This window comes from Erithacus rubecula (genome assembly GCF_903797595.1).
Source record: "Erithacus rubecula genome assembly, chromosome: 5".
Classification (NCBI taxonomy): domain Eukaryota; kingdom Metazoa; phylum Chordata; class Aves; order Passeriformes; family Muscicapidae; genus Erithacus; species Erithacus rubecula.
The window spans coordinates 68,363,454-68,388,556 of record NC_136687.1 but is presented as its reverse complement, the minus strand read 5'-3'; the positions used below and the strand labels follow the sequence as shown (position 1 = coordinate 68,388,556).

General features: G+C 48.2%; 1 protein-coding gene and 1 long non-coding RNA gene across 3 annotated transcripts in view; one reads left to right on the top strand and one right to left on the bottom strand.

Annotated features, from left to right (window-relative positions):
• ANTXR2 (ANTXR cell adhesion molecule 2) overlaps positions 1-25,103 on the top strand; it is a 72,958-nt gene that overhangs the window by 14,546 nt on the left and 33,309 nt on the right. The window contains exons 8-11 of the mRNA XM_079305507.1: positions 9,163-9,223; positions 10,209-10,304; positions 12,959-13,028; positions 24,986-25,064. Coding sequence (XP_079161633.1) covers positions 9,163-9,223; positions 10,209-10,304; positions 12,959-13,028; positions 24,986-25,064 — 306 coding nt within the window. The remainder of the gene's footprint in view (positions 1-9,162; positions 9,224-10,208; positions 10,305-12,958; positions 13,029-24,985; positions 25,065-25,103) is intronic.
• LOC306801937 lies at positions 1,464-20,383 on the bottom strand. Of its 2 annotated transcripts, none has more exons than XR_013774227.1 (4): positions 20,257-20,383; positions 10,694-10,774; positions 4,137-4,236; positions 1,464-1,644 (listed from the first exon to the last, which is right to left on the bottom strand). It is a non-coding gene; the product is annotated as an uncharacterized lncRNA (long non-coding RNA). The 2 variants fall into 2 exon arrangements; XR_013774228.1 differs by lacking the exon at positions 1,464-1,644 and adding an exon at positions 2,463-3,168.

Genomic DNA, 25,103 nt, shown 5'->3' with positions numbered 1-25,103 from the left:
AGCCAGGACAGGGGGAAGGCTTTGGGAGAGCATAGTTTCTGGCACCATTCAGCAGAACAGTACTAGATAAGAAAATGAAACCCTTAATTAATCTCAAGTTCTGCTGGTTGGTGAGTGAAAGTTGTCTGATTGTCTCTGCAGGCAAAATTGGACAACGCTGGTACCTTGAAAAGTTACATTAAGAGAACTCACTTAAGTAACATTATTAGAGTACATGACAGCTCTAAGTAGACAAAGGCATTTTTATACTGAAATAAGTTGACAGCACTTCATACAGGAAGTTAAAATATATTTTCTTCTTAGGAAACACCACAAAAAGTTAACCAGACTACAGGAACTGATACATCAGAACTTTAGAGGAAATAGTTCAAAAAAGGGTCAGCCGGGAGTTGTTTTATCTTTCAGTGTTACAAAATTTCTTAAAAATTCTACCTGGAAAGGAATAGGAATAGAAATAGAATTGGTAAAAATCTCCTTCTGCTTGTTCATTTTACAGGTGCTCAGGTTGGTTTGTTTGTTTTACACAGGAAACCCATTGTTAAACATAATGAACAAAAAAAGCCCAAAAAACAAATTGTGTGAATTGAGTAGTTGCACCATCCAGAGTATTGTAAATTGAAGCAAAATTCTCTGCAAGTTGGCTGAGCCTCTTGGGGAAAGACCCTGTGCCTCAGAATAAAGCTGTCAGTTTGTCCAGGAAAAGTTGCACATTGGGATACTGGAGGATCTGCCTCCTGGTTAAGGGGTGACCAGGGGACAGAAGACCTCGGGGTTTGCGGGGTGCAAACTCCCAGGCTGACATGGACTGACTTAGACCCACCCAAGGAGTGCACCCAGGAAAGCAAAGGATTAAAAGCACACAAGGTCCTTAAGAAAACCTGCATTTACCCAGTGTCAAACTCTGGCTAAAGGGGTATAAGCAGGGAGCACTATAAAAATACAAATTCTCTGCTATGAGAAGATAAATTGTCTCCAGTAAAACTCTGTGGGTGATGGAAGGAAGTCTGCTCCTCTTGCAGAGAGCAGTCAGCAAAACCCCTCTGGCATTGTGATCCACATGGAGAGCAGCGAGGGATAGCTATGGAATATCCTGGGGTTTCCCTGTCAGCTGCAGGACTCCCGAGCCACTGGCTGTGCATGGCAGTGCACTGCTGCTCTGGGGCTGGTGCCAGGCAGGGCAGCAGGGCCCGCAGGGGCACTCAGCGAGCCACCTCTCGGCCGCAGCGTGGGGACACCCCTGTCCCTGCCTGTGCCCACTGCTCAGCACACACGGGCGGAGCTGCCCCGGGGGCTGCTGACGGAGCTCGGAGGCGGGCCTGTGCCTGCCTGCACACAGTCAGCACGCCATGCTGGACAGCCACCTGGTGCCCGGGCAGGGACAAAAGCCAACTCTAGGGACAGGGACTCCATTTTGTTGAGGTAGGCGAGAGGTACTCATGTGAGGAACAATTTTAGCCTTTATGTTTGCATAACTTACTGCCTTGGCTTCCCAAAGATGCGCTCCAGCCTCTCTCCATGAATCTGATGCCTTCCTTTCCAGCTGTGCTGTCAGCAGCACTTCCTCCGGCTGACCTGCCTTTGGCACTGGGGGAGGGTGAATTGCTGAACTTACAGGAGTCCAACAGCACCTGCCGCTGGTACCTGCTGTAAGGGAACAGAATTTGTGTTTAGGGAGAGTGGGAACTGCCCCACCGGCACAGTGGTGCTCCAGGGATAGACACCAGAGAATACCGGTTCCATATCTCCAACGTGACTGCTTACCAAGTTCTGCTGTACAAACCCTGCTGTCTCAAGGGCCAGGCTGCAGCTTGGGTGCTGAGCAGGAATCAGGGACTACATGATTTTCAAGGAGTCCCCATTGCTGTCCAGCCTGTGCAGCTCCCTGGAGCCGGGCTGCCTCCCTGCACTTCTTTGGGCTGTGTGCTCAGCCTGCTCCCTCCCTTTCCCTATTTGCTGTCCCTCTGCCACAGATGAAGGGGAGGTCAGCCAGCTGACTGGACACGGTTAAGATTTTTCAAGGCCAAAATCAGCTTAAACGGTTCATTATCAATTATACATCAACTTAATTGGATCATTTCCTGTAGGAAGAAAATATGCTCGGTTTATGCACTGGGAATCCAGGAAGCAAACTATTAGACCTTTAAGGAGGTGGGGGGAGGAGAAATGCAGCAAGTTATCATTAAAAGAATTATTCTGATTAAATCAGTCATCTTATTTAATCCCCTTGGACAGTCTAATCTTCGAGCTGCACTGGGTGCAAGGTTCAGAACTAACACTGCGCTATGTTTTCCATGTGATTGAGACTGAGGAGATAGTTTTGGGAATTACTGCATGTAGTTGTTAAAAGGAATCAATGGCCTGGAATAGAATGCTTTCTGCTCTACCCTTCAGTGCCGTGCAGCCCTCAATTTGACATTCTGTGACATATTACAAACCATATAATGTTCTCCTGGAGCACAGCGAGCTTGATAAGCCAGCACTGGCACTGACACGGCGCCGCTTAGAGCGAGCGTGCCTGTGCCCTGTGATTGGGATGGGACTTGTCAGCCAGCTCTCTTACATAAGGGATGCTGTACAACTGCCTCTAAAGGAAGCAATCACAGGTCCAAATGAAATCCAGCCGCTTCTCAGTGAGAAGTTTCTTTGAGCCAGACTTCTCTTACTAATTGGAAAAAAAATAAATGGCCCAAACTGCTTTTTTCCTGTTATGGAAAGTAACAGTTTGTCTTGATTCCTAGTCACTGTACTTGGTGAGTAATGGGTTTAGGGTTGTTTTTAGTAATTTGGGGGTAAAGGTTCTGATGCTGTTAAAAAACGCATCTCGTGACCCGCAGTTTTGTCATCTCCATTTGCTTTCCTCAGTGGCTGCCAATGAGGTGCTGCTCAGCCTTGGTGTAATTAGAATATTCTCACTAACCTAACGCCGCGCCAGGCTTCACTCGGGTGGTGATTTTATGCAAGACCATATGTCTCAGGGATTTTTTTCACTTAGATAGGGGACAGGGTAGCAGCCTTCCCCTTCCCCTCACTCTTTGTCCATGGCACTGCTGAGCAGCAGCAGGGAGCAGGCCAGGCTTGGCAGCGAGGTGTGGTCACAAGCACAGATGTTTGGCAGCACAGAAAGGTAGCACTCGTTGGGTAGTGACTGCTGCAGCTCCTGCTCTGACTCTGTGGGAGAGAAGCACCAAAATGGTGTTTCCTTGAAAGGCATGTATTTCGTTCCAAGTCACCCTGAATCGATTGCCCTCCGTCTAGTGCGAGGTGGTCCTGCTGCCTCGTGCTTTTCTGCACACATCAGCACTGGGGAAAGAAAGGACAGAGCTTGCTTGAGCCAGCAGAGGCACGTGGTGTGATACCAGTGCTAGAAACAATGAAAGGCTTCACTTTGGAAAGAGTTCATTTCAGGGAGCGCAAACATTATTTGCTATATGGACAGGCTGGCCTGTCCAGAGCCTCAGGTGGGCTCACTAAAAAAGTCTGATTAAGGTTTCTCGAGTGTAATCACAGAAATTAAGAGCTCTACATAAATTTATTTCCTCTTGTAACCTACTCCAGATCTTTCTTTTGTTCAAACCTAATTCTGCCACACTGGTAGGGGGCACAAGTCCTATTTACGTAACAAAAGCAACAGCTCGTGAATGAGAAACCCGTAACAATGCCAGCCTAGATCCACCTTAAGTTCTTCATCATCCTGCTTTCACACACATTGACTGTACATAAGTCTCAACGAATTCAGCAATACACAGTCAGCATTTCATTCTCCAGAACAAAACCACTGAGTCCAGCAAACCAATTAAACACCTCCTGCTTCACTTCTCTTTCCTTTTTACTGTCTTAGCAGTAGTGGAAAAAATATAGTTTTGAGTTAAAAAGAAAAAAGGAAGCAAGCTGCCAGTAATACTTCTAAGTGACTCATAGAAAAACAAACCCACATGGAAACACGGAGGAAGCCCAGTCCTGATGCAGCCAATTGGAAGGAATGAAGCAGAATAGTTTTAGGAACTAAAACAAGCACCTGGGTGAGCTCAGCTAGACATGGCTAACCCAGCACCAGCACAGCTCTGCTTTCATCATCTATTGCTCTGAGAGCTCCACAGCCCCAAGCTGGGATGGGCTTCCAGAAGACATTAACTCACCAGAGAATGGCCTTGCTCCAGAGCAGTGTTCTGTAGGCTGGGGCAGCTTTCTCCAGCTCTGACATGAGCTTCTGGAGCCCATCCACATGCCCTGCTCCACCTGTGGGCACAGGAGCCCTGCTGTTGCCTACCATTTAAATAGCTGCCCTGCACCAGGTTCTGAGAAGCTCAGCCTAGAGCCCAAAGTTGCAGCAATGCCCCATCAAGAAAAGGCCCACAGCTGGCAGTTGTTGAGGCTTTGCCTGCATGCACAGATGCAGCTGAGGCACGGAATGCTCAAGGTAGATTTAAAGACTCTGTGTTATCAGGGCCCTCTCGGACATCACACCTTCCATTACTGCCCCCCATTTGCCATGAATTTATCACACTGATGATCCACGTGTTGCAGTGACAGGTACATGAGCGTGCTTGCCACTGTGTGTTGAAATATGTATCCTGATGAGAGATGCAGCTCTTGATGAGGTTGGTTTTGTGGTTACCTGAGGGTGGAGCTTGGCACAGTACAAAAGGAAAGCACATGCTCATGGCATGTCACACTGTCAACAGTGTTCAGTTTCTAGCTCTGTTTTCCTCGAAGTTACAATTTTGCTTCCTGGCTGTTCTGTTTGTAGCATTCCTAGAAAAATTACACACCGCATGTTTTGGGAGGGAGAGGGGAAAGGAAAGGAGTCTGCACAGAAAAGCTACTCCTGCCATGCCAGGGGGCTCTCAGGGCTGCGCTGCCATCTCCGGCTTGGGCACAGTTTGGCTGGCAGTGTGTCCACAGACTGCACTCCAGGGATAGGCCTGGTGTTCTGATCAGGAGATAAAACCACAGGAGCACGATCTGTGCACACACAAAGTGTGAAAGCCGTTGCTGGCAGTGGGTTTTGCACAAGCCTTGCCACACGGCAGCAGAACAAATATGAGCTTTTAAAGGTGAACGTTTTCTTTTCTTTAAAAAGAGCTTCTGGAAATAGCAAGTTGGATGCATTTGTTCTGTTCTCTTTTGTTCAGAGACTCTGCCTTTCCCCCAGAATCACAACAGCCTCATTTGGGGTCAGCTTCTGCTGAGCACTGATGTAAACAGAGGTGCAAGTTTGAATGGATCCATAGGGAGGAAAGGCCACTAGTGGCCCTACAAATCCATGGTTGTTCAGAGTCACTAGCATACCAACTGTGACCAGAACATGTCAGCAGCTCTCTGCTTCCAGAACTGCCAGGTTATTCTGACCTCTGTCTCAGAAGGCAAAGTTTTACACAGCCAGAGAGCATTCTGAGGACTTGAAATCATTGCAGTGGGTCAGTGAGGGATCCAGCTGTGAGGATGAGGATGACCTACCCAAACCCTCTACACAGTATACGGGTCTGGGCAGGAAGGGATGCCATACAAGTTATGATTTATGTGCTGCCTGCTGCCAAAACCTTTTGAACTGCATGCGGAGCTAAGCGAAACCGAGTGAGGTTGCAAGACAAAATGACGCTTGGTGTATTTTACAAATTGTCTCTGTAAGGTTGGGCTACTCATGTCTTGTTACCTGTGCATGGTTCTCACAATTTCACAGAGCACAACCTTCATTAGAGTCCTGGAAGGGAGAGCTGTTGTTCGTGTGACACTCTGCTGCCTGGTACAGCTCTGCTCCACAGCAGGTGCTGAGGGTGGGGCATTCTAAATACTCAAAAAGCTGCAGGAGCCATCCTGCTTTGCTGTTAAACCATGAGAACTTGTAAGAGGCAGCAGCGAGAGTGAAAAAAGAGTGCAGGCAGAGCCAAGCCTGGTCTGTGACAGGTTAAAGAGCTCCTGGAAGATCCACAAAGCACATTTTCCACTAGAAGAAACATTGCATAAAGCAGGGGAAAGATCCCTGACAAGGCAAGATTGATAAACAGAGGTGGAGTTTGCAAAGACCATGAGCAGTGGAAAGCTTGATGTCAGCCTGTTAGCTGGCAGGCCCTGGTTCCAGCTGGAGCCAGTCCTGCACTGCACAGGTCACCTCAGAAGGTGAAGAACACCCATTAGTCTTAGCACAGCTCTCCACTTGTGAAGCTGCAAGGCAGCAGGAGAAAGGCTGACAGGTTTCTGCTCTGATTTGTACTTGGTTTTGTGGGGAATTGGTTCTCTCTGGGCCAGCCAGCGCTGGGAGGAGGGGAAGGGCAGGGAATGAGAGGAAAGCCTTGTGAGCCTGGGAACAGAGTCCTATATTTGGTGTGGACTGCTGGAGACAAAGTAGATGACATAAATTCTCAGAATCTCTCCTTGCATGCTATTAAACTAAGGCAATTTGTCTTATCTGAATTTATTTTATGTCAGCAGAGCGCTTAACTATCCTATCCAAGCATGGCCTTAAGGAGATATTATTTCAACTTTTCTTGTGGGCAGTAGGTTTCTAAATAGTGAATTTGCAGTATCTTGGATTAACCTGAACTGGAAAAGAGGGAACATTGTATAGATTTTTGTGGAGCTCATTTTTGTCTTGCTGACTTTAAACTATCCTGATGTGGGCTGCAAAGTTAGTTTTAAATTCTAAAGGACAGGGGTGTGAAGGCATGTTAAATATTGTGCATGGATCAGGGGAAATGGGTAAGATGCCCTCACATCAGCTCTCCCCAGGGGAATAAACTTTGTATTGGAGTGCTGGAGTGCACTGTGCTGGCTGGAAGGAATAGCTTGGATGGAAAGGAAAAAAAGATGAAAACAGATAGAGAAGAGTAAGTGGGAATAAAGAAAGGGGTCAAATTTCTGTGCCTTGTTCTAAGATGTGCAAATATGTTCATTTCCCCCACACATGAAAGCAGAGGTAGTAATTGCTATATTGAAAATATTCTCAGTTTTTCATGGTGGTGCTAGAATCCTTGGGAGCCAAACCACACACAGGTGCTCAGAACAGCTGTGACCCTGCACAGAATCTGATGGCTTTTGTTTAAGTGTGGGAACACTCAGCCTTTCAGTGTTGCTTAGAGGAAATGCGGAGGGAAGCCCGGAGCAGAAGCAGAGGTTAAGCAAAGAACTGTATCTGTGTTTCTGATTGGCTGCACCTGAATCCAGCTAGTCCTTTACCAGGTTTGATGCCTGCTTTTTCAGCTAACTGGATTGCTGAAGGGAGGCGCTTTTGGGACAAGGCAGATTTCTCTACCATTATCCTTTTTTTTTTTTTTTTTTCCCAAGTGTGGACCATCAAGAGGCTTTTTGAAGATTAGAAAAGAACCCAATAAACTTACAACCCAAATTGTAGTAGTTGGAGGTTTTTTTCACCCCAGCATAAGCTTTGTTTGGGGGAAATGGTAGAACTAGGCCATCACCCTTGCAAAGAGAAGGTCTCGAAACAGTGCAGCTGCTTAGGACAAGCAGAGGATGGCAATAATAAAAATTATGAAGAATGACTGTCGAAGCAGTTATTTCTAGGAGTAGTATTAAGACCCAGTATTTTCTGATTTAGCCAAGAGCATATATGAAAATGGATTCCATGCAGGAAATCAGTGTTTCCTGACCCCTGTATTGAAATTGGCTTTTGTTCAAGGTTACTGATCATTTTATCTACAATGTATTTGCTCAGTTGGGATTGTTGTGTTTGCCTGTCCCAGTTCTTAAATCCAAAGGCAGCTAAATATATCCATGTAGGTTCTTCCCTGATTTATATTGCATTTGGAAGCACAGTGTGATGTAATGAAATTGGAGAACTGCTGCTTTGCAAGGGAAGCCAGGTCCTGTCCCACACTGTATTCCCCTCTCCCCAGCCTCCAGCTCATACCACTGACCCCTCCTCAGACACTGGGCAAAGGGGGCCAGGACAGGGCTTGTAAGGTTCTCTCTCTGGAAGCAAAGTTCCTGAATTCTGTGCCACCTGTTGCACCTGTGCTTCACATAAAGGGGGCCTGTATTCTCAGTCTTACTTGAGCTGTTTGTCTGACTCTGCAGTCAGAAAAAACAGCATGCATTTACAGGAAAGCAATAAAATGTTACATGAAATATTCCCCAGCCCCCAGACAAGACACGGGAGACTTCTCTCCACGCTGCAAGAGGAGTCAAAAGGCTAAAGCCCTTTTTTGGCATTGAGAGCCTCAGCTAATACGAACTGCTTGGCTTGCACTGAACTCCCTACATTCTTTCCTAAGATCTCTGTTGCTGTTTCTCATCCAAATGCAAGCGTCTGCGAGGTCTCAGGTTTTTTAAAATACTACTTAATATTTAACATGGGTTTTAAAGCACTAAAAAATTAATTTGCACACAACAGTTTGTGGGGAGAGAGGCAATATGGGAAGTGTTCAGTGAGGCAGGATGCTCTCTTTCCTGGAGCCGGGCATGCTTCTTGTCAGAACAGTGACTACATGATTGTTTCTGCTGGGCCCAGATATGGAGCAGCACAAGTCACTGGGAAGCATCCTAGAGTGCAGAGAGTCCTAGCGAGAGGAAGGCAGGAGTTGCGAGTAGGACAGAGGGATATTCCAGGAAGGCAGGGCAGCTCAGACCTGGCCAATGGAGACAGAGAGGGGACAGGAGCAGGACTCTGCTGAGAACGTGGTTACAGGGACCTGAGCGCATGCCATGGAATGTTTAGGAACGCCTGCCAAAAATACCACTTAGAACAGGGAGAGCTGAAGGGAGCTCCCTGTGCAACAGCAGGCAGGAACAGCAGTGTCACTGGGCCACCTCACATGGGACAAGGTGCCAGCACTCACAGGAACCTGCACTCGGCTTCACAGCCCTCATTGTTGGAACACTGCTTCTGACTGTCTTAGGTTTTGGATCAGCCTCCTTCTGGCTCATTTTTGGCTTAGGGGTTCATGGGAAATCAGGTTAGGGATCTGGACATGATACATTTTAAAGGCTCTCTAGGATTTATAAAAATAAGCCAAGCCTTAGGAGCTCCTAGACTTGACTGTGCAGGTGTGCAGGAGCTGCACATGCTCCAGGAAATGTCCTACCAAGTCAGGCTTAGCAAACCAAACCTGTAGCTGTATTTGTGTTCCAGGGAAAAGCATTTGTTTTAAACTAAGATTTAAATAGTGCTATGAAACCTATTTGTGACTATTTCCTCCTTTGCAATAGGTTTTGAAACAGTCGTGCACTGAGATTTTATACTTGGAGCCATCCAGTGTCTGTGTAGGAGGTAAGGTTTTATAATTTTAATATGCTATTCAATTAGTATAGGACTGTGGTTTCCTTGTTTTATCCAAAGGAAAACTGCATGTCTTTAGAGTAAAACATCCCTAACTTAAGTCCTCAAGAAATTAAAGAAACATTGGATTTCTCCGTTGGCCACTTCTCCTCAGAGGAGCTGACCTCCAGGGCCTGCTTCCATAGCCTGGGTAATGCACATGGAAGTTGGAGAGTGTTTACCTGCCCCTCTCCCATGAGTCTGCTCTGCACTTGTCCCAAACCTGCGCCAAAAATCTGTGGAGTGTAAGAACAAAGCACGCGATTGCATTGTTGGGCGGCAAGGACAATATATTAATGAAATAGATGAACTGCGCAGAAGTTTAAGGCCTTGCCTTCTTTCTGAGCTTCAGAATCCTTGCATAGTGGGATATCAATCAAAATAAGACAGTTGGAAACTGTAACTTGGATATTTTTGTGAAAACATGCATAGTCTGATTGAAGCCAGTAGCCCTGGATAAAAAAAAACCCAAAAAACCAAAACTCTTTTCACTCCTCTGCATAGCTCACAGACAGCGTGGCCCTTAGGCAAGTTGCAGAGAAATAGTACTAAGGAGAAATAGTTTCTTCATCTGGCACTTCAAGGGAGCTGATCTGCATTTGGGGAGTCTTCCTGTTCTGAGTCCCACATTTCTCATTTCTCCTTCACTGAGAAACTGTGTCTTACTGTGCAGCTGAGCCTGAGCTGATCCTGGTGATAGCCTGAATCCAGTTGCAGTTTCAGAGGGCTGTCTCAATAAAGATTTAGCAACAAATCCTGACTTTGCTGATTTATAAGGAGAATTCAGTACAAGGGTCTAGGAAAAAAGGAGATGTCACTAAGTTGGAAGCATTGCTATGTTGTGCCTTGTTTATTGCAGACTAAGTGGAATTGCCCTGTGTAACTTACAGCACTGCAGTGCCTTTTGGTGATTGTGTGTGTTTGCTTTTCCCTGCAGAGGAGTTCCAGGTTGTTCTCAGAGGAAGTGGCCTGACCCTGGGAGGGAGGAAGGACAGTGTGACCTGTACCTATCAAGTGAACGGCACCACAATCCGTAAGTGTGGACGGTTGCCATTGCTGCCTGGGTAGTCCTGAGGCTGTGACTGCATTTGCTGCTCATTACCTCACTCGGTGAAAAGTGAAAGAGAGAGACATCGAGGAGGGAGGAGAACAGGACAGCTCTGAGAATTAGTAAAGGAAGCAAAGTTGTTTAACACTCTGCTCAGTGGTTCCATTTTGCTGCCCGATGCCATTGGCTGTGAGTGGTGTTGGCAGCCCCCTGACTGAGGGCATTAGCATGGTGAGAACTGCTTGGCTCCTGATGTTTGGGCAAGCAGATGTTAGCTGATGAGCACACCTGTAGCTGCAGGGTCCTGACTGAGGTCCCTTTCTGCATGATAATCCTGGCCGAGACGTGTCACTGCAATTCCCACAAACACGTACCTGGTTTCCTGCAAGGTCTCTGCCCGTTCTGGGTGGTGTGGCAGGTGTGCTGGGGGTTTCAGGGGCACATCAGTCCTCCTCCTGTAACAGCACAGAAAAAGGCCAGGTCAGAACAGTGGAGGATTTTGTCAGGGTTCGTGAGCTCTGTGTGCCCAGCATCAGGGCTTAGTGCAGCCATAGCCCAAAGCAATTCTCTTTCAGATGGTGACCATGACACCTTGCACGGGCACTCCCCTCTAGCTGGTGTATGAGTTTGCTTTTCTATCCAGAAACTCATGTGGGTAGCTAGGATAAGTACATCTGACTTCTAGCTTGAAACAGAATTCCTTAGAAGCCAGCCAGACTGGAAAACAACAAAAAAAGAACTTGAAGGAAAAACAATGACTGTTTTTTTCCCTGCCTACTATCTAATTTCTGTATTAGCCTGTCTTAAATTCTATGATTCCTGCACAATCAAAACTGTGTTTCCAGTGCAGTTTCTTCCTTACCCTGGATATTGTAAATACTGGAATGGGCTGCCAGTCTCTCCTGCCTGTTAAATACCTACAATAATTTGGCAGAAGAACAGGATAACTCAGTAGTTCTGGATGCAGGCAGCCTGTGTAAGTCAATTCCGCTTGTATAAATTTCCTTTCAGTTTCCATTACAATTGTCACCTCTGCTTCCCATTGCCCACAAACACTTGCTACCATCTGATGTGAGAATTGCCAACTACAGCTCTGGGCTGCTTGTTTTTTCTTGGCTGCAGAAAGGGGTGTGCTGAAGTACATGAGGGTAGGGGAATGGCACAGTGATGTATTGGTTATAAAAACACAATCTGCTCTATGGGGTCTTGCCAGGGCCTTCTACATCCCCCTGATCCACACCTTCAGCAATGGACAACAGCAAGCATCTGGGGAGTAGCACAGGGAAAAACCAGGGAAATTGCAAGTGGTCCTTCCCACAGTACACAAGGTCATTCTCTACAACTCAGTGCTGGATTCCGGCTGCCTGCTTCAGAGGAAGCCTAAAGGGGGCCAGTGGAGCCAGGATGAACAGGAAGATGGGCAGGGTGCTTGGAGCAGGAGGAAGGAGATGGTCCCAAGAGAAGGACAATCATGCCCCTGTCATTGCAGTCTCCTCCGCAGGAGGCTGGCAGTCCCTCTTGAGAGCACTCAGGTGAGGATCTGCTGAGGAGTTCCCCTCACTGAGAGCCTGGGCTCTCTTTGGGACCAGCCTCTGAGCACACCCTTACTGTGTCAGTTCCCCTGCTTGTAAAGGATGCATTTGGCATCTTGCTCGTTCTGCATTTATAAAGAACCATTACCAAATGCTAGAAAGGAAACCTGCCAAATGGAGCTGTGGGATAGAAAAATAATCTATGAAACACACCATTAAGACAAAAGCATATGGCAATGTGCTAATCCCTCTTCCCCACCTCACAACTAGCCCCAAATCTAGGCCAAGCAGTCAGTGCAGATTATAGCACATATGAAAAGCTCATTTATGCCAACAGCTCCTCCTTCAGCTGTCCCTGAACTGCTTGTCTGTCTGCCTGCTCCTGAAATGCAGGACAGAGTCCTCTCCAAGTTGATCTGGCAGATCACTTATCTGCTCTCACCCCACAGTCAGGAAATAGTCCTTGCACAGAAATCAACAGTCTTGCCGTGGGGAAGTTTGGGCAGATGGTTCTGCACGCAGGAGCCAAATTCTCCCCAGCTTACCAAACACGTGAGGCAGAGAAGCTCCATCCTCCCCTCCTCACACCCGCAGAACAGAAATGCTATACTGGGCACAGGGCTCTACAAAGTAAGTGCTTCACGTGCTCTACATAGAGGTGCTTTGTAAGTGTAAGAGGTGTGCAAATCACACAGAGTAAAACCAGAAGAAACACTGGAGAAAAAGACACTCAAGTCACAGCTAATAAAACAGCTCTGTAATGCAACGCACAGGGATGGAGCCAGCTAGAAACAGACCTTCATCCTCAGCCATCGGGAAACTGCTAATAGTGTTCTCCACAAAGATTCTAGGAAACGTTCCCTCTGGAAGAGCAGGAGCTGACTGGAGTAGCTCAGATTAGCCGTGTAACGTGGGCTCCCCTGGCCTTTACAGCCACCTCTGGAGCATGCTGTTCCTTACCCTGGGCCTGCCTTGCTGCAGGTTCCAGCCAGGACAGGGCAGTGAGGAGCACGAGCACAGAGGGACCTCACAGCACCTTCACATGGTAGCTTCTCACCTAAGCTGCATTAGCATAATAAGCTCATGTGACTTTTTTTTTTTTTTCAGATGAAAAGCCTAAAACAGTAGAATCTGATTTTTTGCTCTGCCCTGCACCAATCCTGTACAAAAGTGGCCAGTAAGTACTGCACCAAATGGCAGCCCATGTTTTGCTGGAATTTGGCACCATTATAGCTGATGTTAATTGGGAGGGGTTTGCTGAAGGCAGTATTTTGATGCTTTTATGGGGTGCTTTGTTGTTGCCTTTTTTCCCCCCATTCTTGGGTTATTTCCCTGGTGTATATGCCAGCTTTGGAATGGGCTTTGAGTAGTCATCTGTGACCAAACCCATTTGGACAGTGCCCTAAAAATGAATATTCAGCCAGTTTATGAAAAAATGAAAAGATTTGGCTTGTCATAAGTTTTATGCAAATTATCTGCTTTAACAGGGCATAATATGCTCTCATCTGGATCATCTTTAGACCCACTGCTAAAGAGATGACATTACCACTGACACTTACAAGCTATTATTAAAATTAGGTGTCAGGACACGTATCCCTGCTTCACATGTCCTGATCCAATGAGTTAACAGCTCCAGCACTGGGGCTAAACTTCTGCTCTGGTCTTATTCTCAGTGTCACTGGCCAGGGCTGCACATTACTTCTGGCCCATGGAGAGCTAATCCTTCCCTCCTCCTCTCTAACTCCAACGTGCCTCAGGGCCGTACGATCACTTGGACTTCATTGTGCAGCTTTCCAAAGACCCTAAGCTAATGTGAAGTCAGAAAACTGCACATCAGATCTGGATCCTGTGGGAGGGCCAAGGCTTTGGCTGTTGGCTTCCTCCTCGTTTGTTGAGTAGTTCTTCTCAGAGACTCAATAGTGATGAGGCTAATACTAATCCAGTAGGAAGCAAAGCAGTTCTGCAGTGGCATTTGTCTGTGGCAGTTCAGCAGCTGAAGAACTACGTGTGTTGTATAGATGACTTGTCTGCAGTTACATTTTTGACCTGAGCAACAATCAGCTGCCTCAATTGTCCTGTCAGATGGATAGCAAAACTCCCAACCCACATCTGGTTTGCATACTAAACAGCAGGCTGGGGGAGGGAAACTGGAAAGCCGAGGAGGGGAAACGTTCAGTGCTTCACCCCAGTGGGGTGGCTGGGAGCAGATGCCCTGCCTCCTGAGCTGCCTCACGGCTGGCAGGGAAAGCAAGCACAGAGCAGAGCTACACGGAGAGCAGAAGGAGGGGTGAAGGACTCCCTGCTGATGGGAGCCTGACCTTGTGCAGCAGGGTGTCAGAGCCCTGAGCCTGCTGAGCAGCCTGTGCATCCCACAGCACAGCAGCAGCGCTCAGCTGGGAGCTGTGGCTGTGCAAGTGCTCAGTGTGGAAGCTCTGCAGCTCCTGGCTTAGCTAGAGCCACTCAGCACCACCGCAGCTGGAAGGGACCTCGTTGTGTCATCAGAACCATGTCTGTCAGTCGGGTTCAAAGCTCTCCTCCCCAGGCCAGGGATTGCACTGCAGTTACCGAACAACACAGGAGCAACGGCCAAGTAAGTCCCAGTATGAAGCTCCCCAAAAGCTGCAAATGCTCTTCCACACACAGTTTGTCCCAGAGTACATCAACAGCCGGTCTTGCCAAATGCAAGTGAAATGCATGACACATCTGCATAGGTTCAAGCTGTGCACATGCCACATTTTTCCATACACTGTGGAGGGTTACTGAACCTGACAATTGCCACCCTGGAACTTCAGTGGGGATAATGCACCTCAGCACAATACAGTCAGACTTTTACAGGTTCACAGGAAAATACATTTTGCCAAGTTACCACGTGAAACACAGTTCCCTGACCTGCTATTGAAGGAGCTGGAGCTTTGGCCCAGAGCTCAGCAGTTAACTGTGCAGAAGACCGACAGCTATGAAAGATATGTACATACTTGAACTCTTGACTTCCCATTGGCACAGCCTAGACTAGTGCTGGATATCTCCCAGTAATTCCTCGTGTAGTGCAGCTCATATTAGTCACTAATGTAGCAGCAACTGCTCTGTTGTTTTCTAGTGCTCTTTTGGGTAGAATGCACAAGCAGCCCAAGTTAGCTTGCTGTGTGACTTGTAAACCTGCAGCTTGGTTTCTGGGTGAGCAGGCAGGACTGGCCTACCAGGTTTCATTTTATCTTTTCCTAATGGGAGACACTTTGTTGTTGCCTGATGAATTAGCAGTTTTCACGTGCAGAGCAATACTAAGCTGTGTGGAATAGATAAAATTCCAAACTACCCAGGATGGTGGGTTGGTGAGCCCCTGCTCTCCTGGACGTTGGCCATGGCATGTTTCTGCTCTCTTCCCAGCTGTTGGCTGCACTGAGTCTGGAGCTGCCCAAGTGCCAGCTGTAGATTTAACCAGGCATTTTTTCCAAGTCTGCTTTTCCACAGTACCCTGTAGCAGATGGATGTATCATCCTTAGGTTGGGTGACAACATGACTGTGCTGTGTGTGCCATTTAAAATCCCTTCTTGTCATGCTGCTTCTAAAGTGCAAAATTCCATAGTCTGCTTACAAACCCAGCCCGTTTACAAGGCTCCTGATCAGCTAACAGCTGACAATTATTCACACAAGCAACCCATGCCTTATAAAACACACTACAAATTTGAAATAAAGCAGAAAGGGAAAGTTCACATACACCTTGCAGGAAGGTGAGGAGGCTGACCCAGGCTGAACTGCTTTGAGAGATCACTTATGCACTGATGGCAGGTGTAACAACCCAATCAAGCTGGTTAGTAAACGGGACTCTGGTTCTACTGCACTGGCCATTTAAAAGTCACATTTTGAAGACCTCAGCATAGTTGAGAAAATCAGTTCCCCTTTTGAGCTCATACTTGGACTTGTCCTGCTACAGCTGGAGAGACTTAAACAAAATCCGAGGTGGCTGTGACCTCTCCATTACTGTAGTCATTGTGCCTTGGAAAGCAATCAGAGCCTTTGTCTCTTTGAGCACTGGTGCAGGAAAAACAGTCTGCATTACTTGCTAGCTTCCCTTTTGTTTTCTCACTTCTGTCCTAGGTTCTGTGAGTTTACATTCAGAACAATCTGTTGGGAGGCTTGGCTTCACCTCCAGCCGCCTCCTGCTCTGGTGAGCCATTGGTGAAACCCCCTGTGCCTTGCATGGAAAGGCCAGCAGGAAAACTGGCATTTCTCACACTGCCTGAACACACTTAGAAATTTGCTTTTGTTAGGAGAGTGCATGGCAATAACTAAAGTTTAAACTAGCACAGCAAAACACTTTTACTGAAACACTTGTAGTGAATAGTCACATGACTACTACTTATCTCAGTCTGTTTGAACTCTCATTTCTCACTGGAATATCACAGCAACATTTAGGATTTGATGGTGCATACTGCCAATGTCCCATCTTGTGTAGACTCCTCTAAGCCAGGCAGGAAAGGGAAGGAGGTAGGCTAGGCAGTGGATTATTCAGACCAAACCAACAGGCTGAGGAGTTGTCATTGTTCTTAAAATAGTTCAGGCAACTACAGAAGTCTATTTTTCATACAGCTGCACTGCTGGCCAGCATCCATGTTTGTGCATCCTGCACTTGAACTCAGGTTTTGCTACGACAGAAGTGTGCAGCATCCTTCTCTTTGGGCTCGAAAGCTTAAGGAATAACAGCCAAAAAAGACAAATCCCAGCCTAAACCTGAGTGTAAATCAAACTGGTCTCACAGGTATCTCAATTTGATTATCATCTTGCATGCCAAGGTGGCACAGGCCACACCACTGCTATAATTTGCCCTCTACTCAAGAGCTGCTGTTTCGGCTTCCATTTATCGCTTCCTACATTGCATCCTGTCCAACACAAACAGCTGGTGGCATTTAAAGAGCAAAGATTCAATAGGAATTATTTTCTGGGTAGTAGGAAGGAAAGTGACTACTCCTATATCTCCAAATTGTTAGTTACCTGCAGTTTCCTGGAGCTGGTGGAGTCTGGGGCAGCTCACTTGGCACAAGGCACACAGCAATGCAGGAGGTCATCTGTTACCCATCACATGCCTCACATGCAGCTCTAGGGGCTTGAGGATTTCTAGGTGCATGATGTTTCCCTGACACTGGAAGAAGGGTGCTTTCCATTTTCAAAGTGTCATTTATATTAATACCAGCACCAGATTTGAGGGGAAGGGTGTGGATGCATGAAAGCAGCCAGGTACAGACAAGATGAAGGTATTGTGGATCCATCCTTTAGATTACCTCAATGGGTTTCTAGACAGCTGTCCCTTTGGAGAGCAGCTGGAAGGAGTTCTACAGAGTGGTTATCATGGCAGGCCTCTAACCAGGAATCCTGACCTTGACCCAAGGAATGATTCCCCTCTGTCTTTGCTCCGTTCACTGCTGCTGTGACCTGGGAGCCAGGAACAGATTAGCTGCTTCTGAGTCTCGTATCTTGGGGAACCAGAGCCCATTTCCTTGGGACACTGGTGGTCCCACATCCATCGTGCAGGCAGGAGGCCAGGCACATACCCAGTACATGCAGCATCAGGGGAGCCAGTCGTTGCAAATTTGGTGTATCTATACCAAGGAATAACTTTCCCACTGTTACCTCACTTTTCTTCCCCATCTGCTGCAGGCTCCTAAGTCTTGCTGCTTCCTCCCCTGTGCCACTGTGCTGGCAGAATGGAGAGGCACTCAGCTGAAGCATTACCTGTGCACTCCAGCATTCATTAGGACACTCTGAACACCTTTCACACAATCATTTCTGGCTGTAGCTCCTTTATGGAATTTGTAGTTTTCCCCTCGTGTTTCCTGTGCTAGATAAAGGCACTTAGGAAGTCAAAGCAGTGCTGAAGAAGCAATGCTTTGTAAGGTGACTGATGGTGAATGTGTTTGCCTAATTACCTTGTGGCTAATAATTCAAAGGCATGGAGTAGCTAGTTAGTAGATGCTTTGAATAAACACATGTGGTGCTGCCCTGAGTGGAGGCTGTGGCTGTGTGTGGGTGACAGATGTGCCGTTTCCCCACGCTCCCTTTTCCATGCCAGCAGCACGGCGGTGCCGGAGCCAGGCAGCCTCGTGGCAGCTGCACCCTCCCGAGTGCCTCCAGGGACTTGTGCCTCCTCTCCTCAGCTGCCCAGCCCCTGCAGCCCGCTCTGCGCCTCAGAGCTGCCATGCAGCTCCCAGAGCACCCTTTCCAATAGCTGAGACACTCCTGCCCTCTGGCATGGAAGGCAGCAGGAGAGGGGATCCAGTGTCAGGCCACCCAAGGAGCAGGGAGTTCAGAATTCCCAGGCCCTGCAGATTGATCTGCTGAACAGAGGGCGTTGGGAATGGGCACGCCTTGCTGTGTTGCTGCCTGGAACTGCTGGGCTGAACTTGGAACAACCTACCAGGGAGGGAAGAGCCCATGGAGGACCAAAGCCTACTCCTTTCTGTGGGCAGTCGCTTCCTAGGTTGGCACAGCTTATAACACTCACCAATCTTAGAAGTGAGAACAGCTAGGATCAGTTCCATGCAGCCGAGACCCTTTCTTCCAACTAGATGCTTGGTTTTTCAGGCTTTGGCTTTTTGTGGTGGGGCTGTTTAAAGTTGGGTGTTTTCCAGACAGAGGAAGGAGTTATGGCAATAAAGTAAACAAACAGCAGAATATTTTGCAAGAGGCTAATTTGCACAGGAATTACATGTTAAAAGTGAGACTCGAGTTCTTAGTTCCCAAGGGACAAGTTAAGGTTTATTCCTATTTCTGAGGGCCCATGAACCCTGATTACACTCTGACTGCCCCATAATGTCCAACATGAGCTATCATTATAGCTAGAGCTGCAGGCCCAGCCCATGACCTCTGTTTTGTCAGACACCAACAATAGCACAGCTGCCCCTGCCTGGCTGGGATCTCAGACCTGCCATTTGGCACGAGGAACAGAGCAAATTGGATAAATACACATAAACACATTGGGAAGGGAGGGAAAACAGAACAGAATGAACCAGAGCAGCAACCCACAACTTGTTTGATAGGGATGATTTAAGTAGGCATATGGTATAGTTAAATATGCTTTCAAAAACATTGGCCTGATTCTTCAAGCAAACACAAAATAAATAGCTGAATAGCATGGGAGCCGATCCGGCACCGTCAATGCTCTCAGAGGATGCACTCGAGTGCTCAGGCTGACACTGACATTCCCACCAGGAGTCACTGCCTCATGGCAGCATGGCACAACTGCATTGCCCTCTAACACTGCAAGCCTCAAAAGCAGGCAGGGGACAGGCTCAAAATGACACCTGACTTAGCAGCCATTGTCCTGTCTTTCTGCCTCGGTGTTGGCAGCACAGCACAGCCACACCTCCCACAGCTGGGTTCATCCAGCAGTCCCACTGCCCAGACACACATCTAACACTGGGACTCACTGTGTGCTCACCTAACACCCCTCTGCAGTGCTGGGTTAGGCGGCACCTCAGTCACACCTGCAGGTCACACCTCGCCTTTGTCTCACCTGTTCTACCAGACAGACAAAGGCAGTAACCTGAGGCAGCCTGTGTTATCACAAAGCCCAAACTCATATTTAAAATGTGGCCCTGACAACCACCCCAGGTGTTTCTCCCACAGAGGCTGCCCACCAATACTGAAGTACACAAACCCCTATGATTCCCAGTGCACACAGGTACACACACAGGGCATTGCCTGCTTAGACAGGCCAAGAACTCGGTCAGGGTCACAGAATTGTGCAAAACATCCCTTTGTCTGTCTGGGAATGAGCTCTGAGAAAAGTGCAAGGAGCTTAAGCGAGTTTTCTGATAACAGGGAACTGAGTGGCTGAAAACCGGAGGGAAGAGAAAGCTACTGTTGCTTGCTATGGCTACATTTACTACTGTTATTTTTGTTTTGTCACTTTTTCTTCCTCTGCTGACAAAGGTAAAAATTTAGAAGAGTTGTTATCAGCAAAGGCAGAGTGTTTGCAAGCTGCAGCTCAGTCTCACATGTCTTTCAGGGTCACTCAAGGAAGGATTAATATGCTGTGGCTGTGTTGAGCATTTCTGTTGACCACAGCCTTTGTGGCAGTGCAGACAAGGGTGTTGCTTGGCCACAGAGCTGAATTGCTTTCCTACGGAAGGGGCAGTGCTGTGCTGAGGCACTGGGGAGCCTGGCAGCTGGTGTCAGCATGCAGGCGTGGGTTTAAGGACCAATTCTCCAAGCCTCATCCAGTCTGAAACCTACATGGTAACTACATAGCACTTGGAAAACAAACATTGCTCAGAGACAAGGGGACCAATTACAATGAGAATTTGATAGAATTTGCAAGTTAACAGGCATCGTGCTGACTACAATATTTCCCATGCCACAAAACTCTGGTCACTGTTTTGAAAAGGCAAAAGCACAAAGAGCCCAGGTACCTCTGAGAAGCCAGCTGTCCTTTGAGACATGCCGAATGGAAGGAATCAGGCAGGCTGCTGCAGGAGGTCCCAGCCCCCAGGATGGACTCTGGGCTCTCTCAGCTGCTCACTCCTCTTCCAGCCTTGCTGCCCAGCAACTCTCTGAGGGGCATACAGCCATTTCCAGCACCAGCAGAAAGGGAAGCCACCTCTGCTTCTCCTTTTTGACTTGCTGCTGCTCAGCAAGTGGTAGGATGCCAGCCCCAGGTCAGACTGCTCTCATCTGTTCCCTGCTGTTCTCTCCCTTGCAGAGCCCTGTGCTCAGGTGAAGGCAATACCCCCCGTGCTGCTGCGCCCATGGCCAGGCCTGACCTGGATGGGATAGTGGCATTACCCCTCATTGCAAACAGCTGGGCTTCCCCTGCAGCCCGGAGCAGGGAGCCAGAGGGGTCACAGCTGCTCCCACCTGCATCGCCTCTTCCACTGCAGCCTCACTGAGCCTAAGCATCTATTGTAGGCATTGTCTTTTATTTCCCCACACAACCTGTTCTAACAAACGTAAAAGACAGTATAGGTCTCAGTGTTTGTGCTCACATGGGACGACCTCCCCCCTTCAAAATAGCCAGAGAAATCAACTCAGGCAGGGGGAGCCAGAAATAGGGCTGCATTAGGCTTAATGTCTGTTATAAATACTAACTTCTGCAAATATTTTAGAAATACATTTGGTCTGACACAATTAGGGTATAATGGGACTTATTCACAGATGGAAACATCCTCAATGAATTGTATAGGCTAACAGGCCCCTCAGCCATATGGATGTGGTGTTAAGATCAGTAGTAATTTCTGGCACAGTCCTTCACGTGCCTCCTAGGGCACAAAGTGTTCCCAGAGCATTAGCGAGGACTGCGTGAGCAGAACTAAGTGCTGCACATTATGCACTGGCCATAGGATCCCCAGCTGAATTAATAGTCTAATTTAACAGAATAATGATGTTTCATACCCTGCTACTGCAGGATCCTAGGATTCCACAGGATGAGAGCCAGTTCCTTGCTGGCTCCCAGCTCTCTCTCATTCCCCAGGAGCTCCCAGCAGTGGAAGATTGCGTCTCTGCACTTTTGTCCCATTCTGTGCAGAGTCAGGCCCAGACAAGACAGCATATTGGCTGGAAAAGCTAGAGGGTCCTGAGGTAACAAGAGGGAGTCCTAAAGAACCATCATCTGTATTTATTGCAGTGCTAAGCTACACCAAGAAGGGCAGGAAGAAGAGTCTCTACTAATTCTTTACCAGGATCCCCAAACACCATAATGAATTCCAGGATGAGCGGGTCTTGCTCAGGAAAATACTCAGTGCTCCTTTTTGTGCCTGTGCGACTGATGGGAAGAAAACACCTCTGCCCACTTCTTCCCACTGCAGACCAAGTCCTGTCCTCAGCACAGCTGCCACTGAGTGAGGGGAGGGGTCCCAGTGCTTCCCAGGCTGAGCTGGCCTGTGGCACAGTGGGACTGCACCGAACATGACAGGCAGGGCTGGAGCCCTGCTCCAGGAGAGCTGTCCCTGTCCTTGTGCAGCTGGGGCTGTTGCTCTGCCAAGAGCACCACAGGCAGGAGCCCGGGCTGGCAACCCCTCCTCTGGGTGTGGCCTCCTCCTGCGCAGGGACGAGCCCCTGGACGCAGGGGCATCTCTGTGCTCCAGCAGTGTTAACAGGGAGCAGGGAGTGAGTCCTCTCTGCTTGGCTCAGGGAGAACAGAGGGCTACATGGTAATTGTACCCTGGCTCGCAGTGGCCAAAGGCATCCGAGGGAGCTCGCTCAAATGAAGCCCATATTACAAAGCTATCCATTATCTCATGAAGGCACTGTTGGAAGGGAAAGTGCCCTTTCAATAGCCAGACCTATTTTTTGCCTTCCTTCTATGTACACCATTTTTGCTATTTTAGTGCGGGCAGTTGATTCTGAAGTAATGTCACCGTAATTTTAGTAACTTTTTGAGCAGTTGCCAGGTTAATTTTCAGTGCGTGGAAACTGGAGGTAAATTATTTATTACCTCCAGCAAATGTCTTTCACAATTGTATTTAATTTTTTCATCTTTTTTAATAGGTCATAAAATGGCGGTCTTTTAGTAGCTTCCCATAAAGTAAGGAGCAACTGAATACTTTGCAAATAGGATACTGTGGATGGAAATGTCAGTTGTATTTCACAGGGAATGGGAGGCTTTAGACCAGAGTTACATGGACATATGGCACTGGGCCACATCCCTCTGCTGTCACAATAAACCAGCAGTGGACAAGATGGAAGAAGGAATTGCAACTGTTGGGTCACCTCAAGTTACATTTTTGGGTAAACTGTGTATTAGAATGGGCAGCGGGCCAAGACTGACACAGCTTCAAGTTGCCAAGAGTCTTGTGGTTACCTTTGGTCAGAAATCAGAACATTTTTAAAAAGCTCTTTTCAGACTTCAGTTTTCCAGGATTGGTTCCCATCCAAGAAGCGATATTGCACAGACAAAGGATAGGAAAATCCCTTCCACATGGAGGAAGGGCCGGGAACTGTAATTACAAGGCAGTTTTTCCTAGTGCAGTGAGACGGGTTTGAAGCGCAGACTGCCCAAGGTGCATGGTGGGGCTGCAGCAGGGGCGGAGCGGTGGGGTTTGTGCTGCACAGCCTGTAAACTCGGGCTCCTGTCCCAGCTCTCTGACTGCACCTGGCTCAGGTGTGGTGGCGCAGGGGAGCGGAGGGTGGGACCGAGCATCCTGGCACCAAGCCCTGCAGAGCCGCTGTCTGCCCTGGGCGCTGCTGGGCTGTGGAGGAGGGCTGAGCAGGGCTGCGCTGCCTTTTCCCTGCAGCCGCGTGCCAGCTGCACAGAGAGGAGCTGCTCCGCTCCGCCTGTCGCTGCTGCCAGGCTGCGGGACGTGCTGCGGGACGGAACAACCCTGCCCGGCTCCCGAGGGGACAGCCCAGCGTGTGGCCCCCGGCAGAGATCCGCCCTCGCCGGGAGCTGGGCGAGCGCAGCCCCGCCCTCGCTGTGAAGGGGCCGTGCCCCACTGCCGCGTCCTCCTGACCTGCCTGTGCCCAGCTCTGCACGGGGCTCGGCCCTCGCACAGCCTTGCCAACCACCGCTGGGAAATGCAGGGGGAGCCTGAGACACGGGATCGGTGCCGCCTGGCCTTCTGAGCGCTGAGCTAAAAGCACACAGTGCACGGCCAGCTGCCGCTAAACACCAGCGTGTGTCCGTGTCCGTGTCTGTGTCTCAGCTGTGTGTGGAGTGGCAGGAGCAGGACACCTCCTTCTGGGACTCCCAGTTTAAGGGGCAGTGTCCGTATGAATCACCAATACCCACAGCCCAGCAAACAGGTGGCTGCTCAACAAATGAGAGGACGCATTGGGTGTCCCCTAGAGCCATGGTAGTGTCAGGCAGGGAGTGCTTCCGTGTGCTGGCAGGTTGATCCTTTTGAAGATGAGGTAATGATCTGTGTGAGTTCGCTCGGTGGCTGGCACAAGTGAGCGGGTCCGATCGGCTGCAGTGAGGTGTCCGGTGGCTCATGCCTGCAGCGCTGTGTCGGGCTGGACCGTCCCCCTGCAGGGTGTCAGCGCTGGCGCCCATGGCTCGGTGAGCCGCGCCCTGGGCTCCCTCCGTGTGCCCACAGCGCCAGGGCTGGGAATGCCGTCCCTGCTACTGCCTGTTGCACCCGGCAACAGTTACTGTGATACCAACAGACAGGTGCACAGGGCGCTCCACGCCAGTGCGAAATCTTTGCTAGCTTACACTGTGTTTCATACAATCCAGCAAGCTCAAGGACATGCCGAGATCCCTTACCATTCCCCATTACAATGCCTCAACAAATAGTTGGAATTAAAAATAGTAACAAGCACCACATCTTAAAAAAAGTAATAATCACTGAACAAAGTTTCACTGTGGTTTCATGTATTGCTCTGCAACGTTACCAAATAGTTTCGGTTTTTTTATTGGTTCTGACCAGTGAACTTCCAATTAGAAGGAAATTAGCAGTATTCTTTCTGTTGGATCAATTATTCAGAACAGAGATAATTTAAAAATTAGTTTAGTGGAAGCAACTCACTTCATTTTTGCTAAAACTGAAGAAGAAATTAGCCAAATTAGCTAAAATAGCTTTGAACTCCATATTGACTGCAGTGTTTGTGCCAGAATAAAAACTCATGACATGTAAGAACGGTGTAAATGATTAATCATTTCAGTTCATGGATATCTACATTTTTATTTAATTGCAGCTATGCATAGCATAAACTGGGAATCCCAGCCAGAGAAGCTGAGGAGTCTTCTTCTGTTTAACATCCACCATGTGTTGTTTTCTTGTAGGGTTAATTTGTAAAATGTAAACCACATACCATTTGTATGCAGTGTTCAGGGCTATTTATAGCAAGTCCTGACCATTTATAATTACCCGACATCTTTACCCATAATGTCTGCGTGTGACTACGGAGATGCGTATGGAACAGGCAAAACAATGCTACTTTTACAGTTGAACTGGAGTACATTTTATGTAGAACTTTTGGGAGTATTTTCTGCTCTGTGGAGTGGGGAAGCAGTATTGTCTACTCTTTGTAAAGGAGACCCAACTTATTGCCAAATAGGAATAAACACAGGCCTCCATTTCCCCTGAGCACACTCCCTGTGGAGCAGAGGCTCTAGGTACAAGTGCCTGCAGAGCCTTTCTGGGTGTGAGCCTTTCTGGGCTGCTCCATGGCTGCTCATGTTTCTTCTTTGTCTCTTGGCAGAACCCTGGAGGTTTTGGTGAGTTTGAATGAAGGCCAGTCTTTCATGTCCAGCTCGTTAACCATCACTGCTTCGGAGTGCGTAAGTGCAGGACTTCCATAACGCCTTGTAACATCCCCA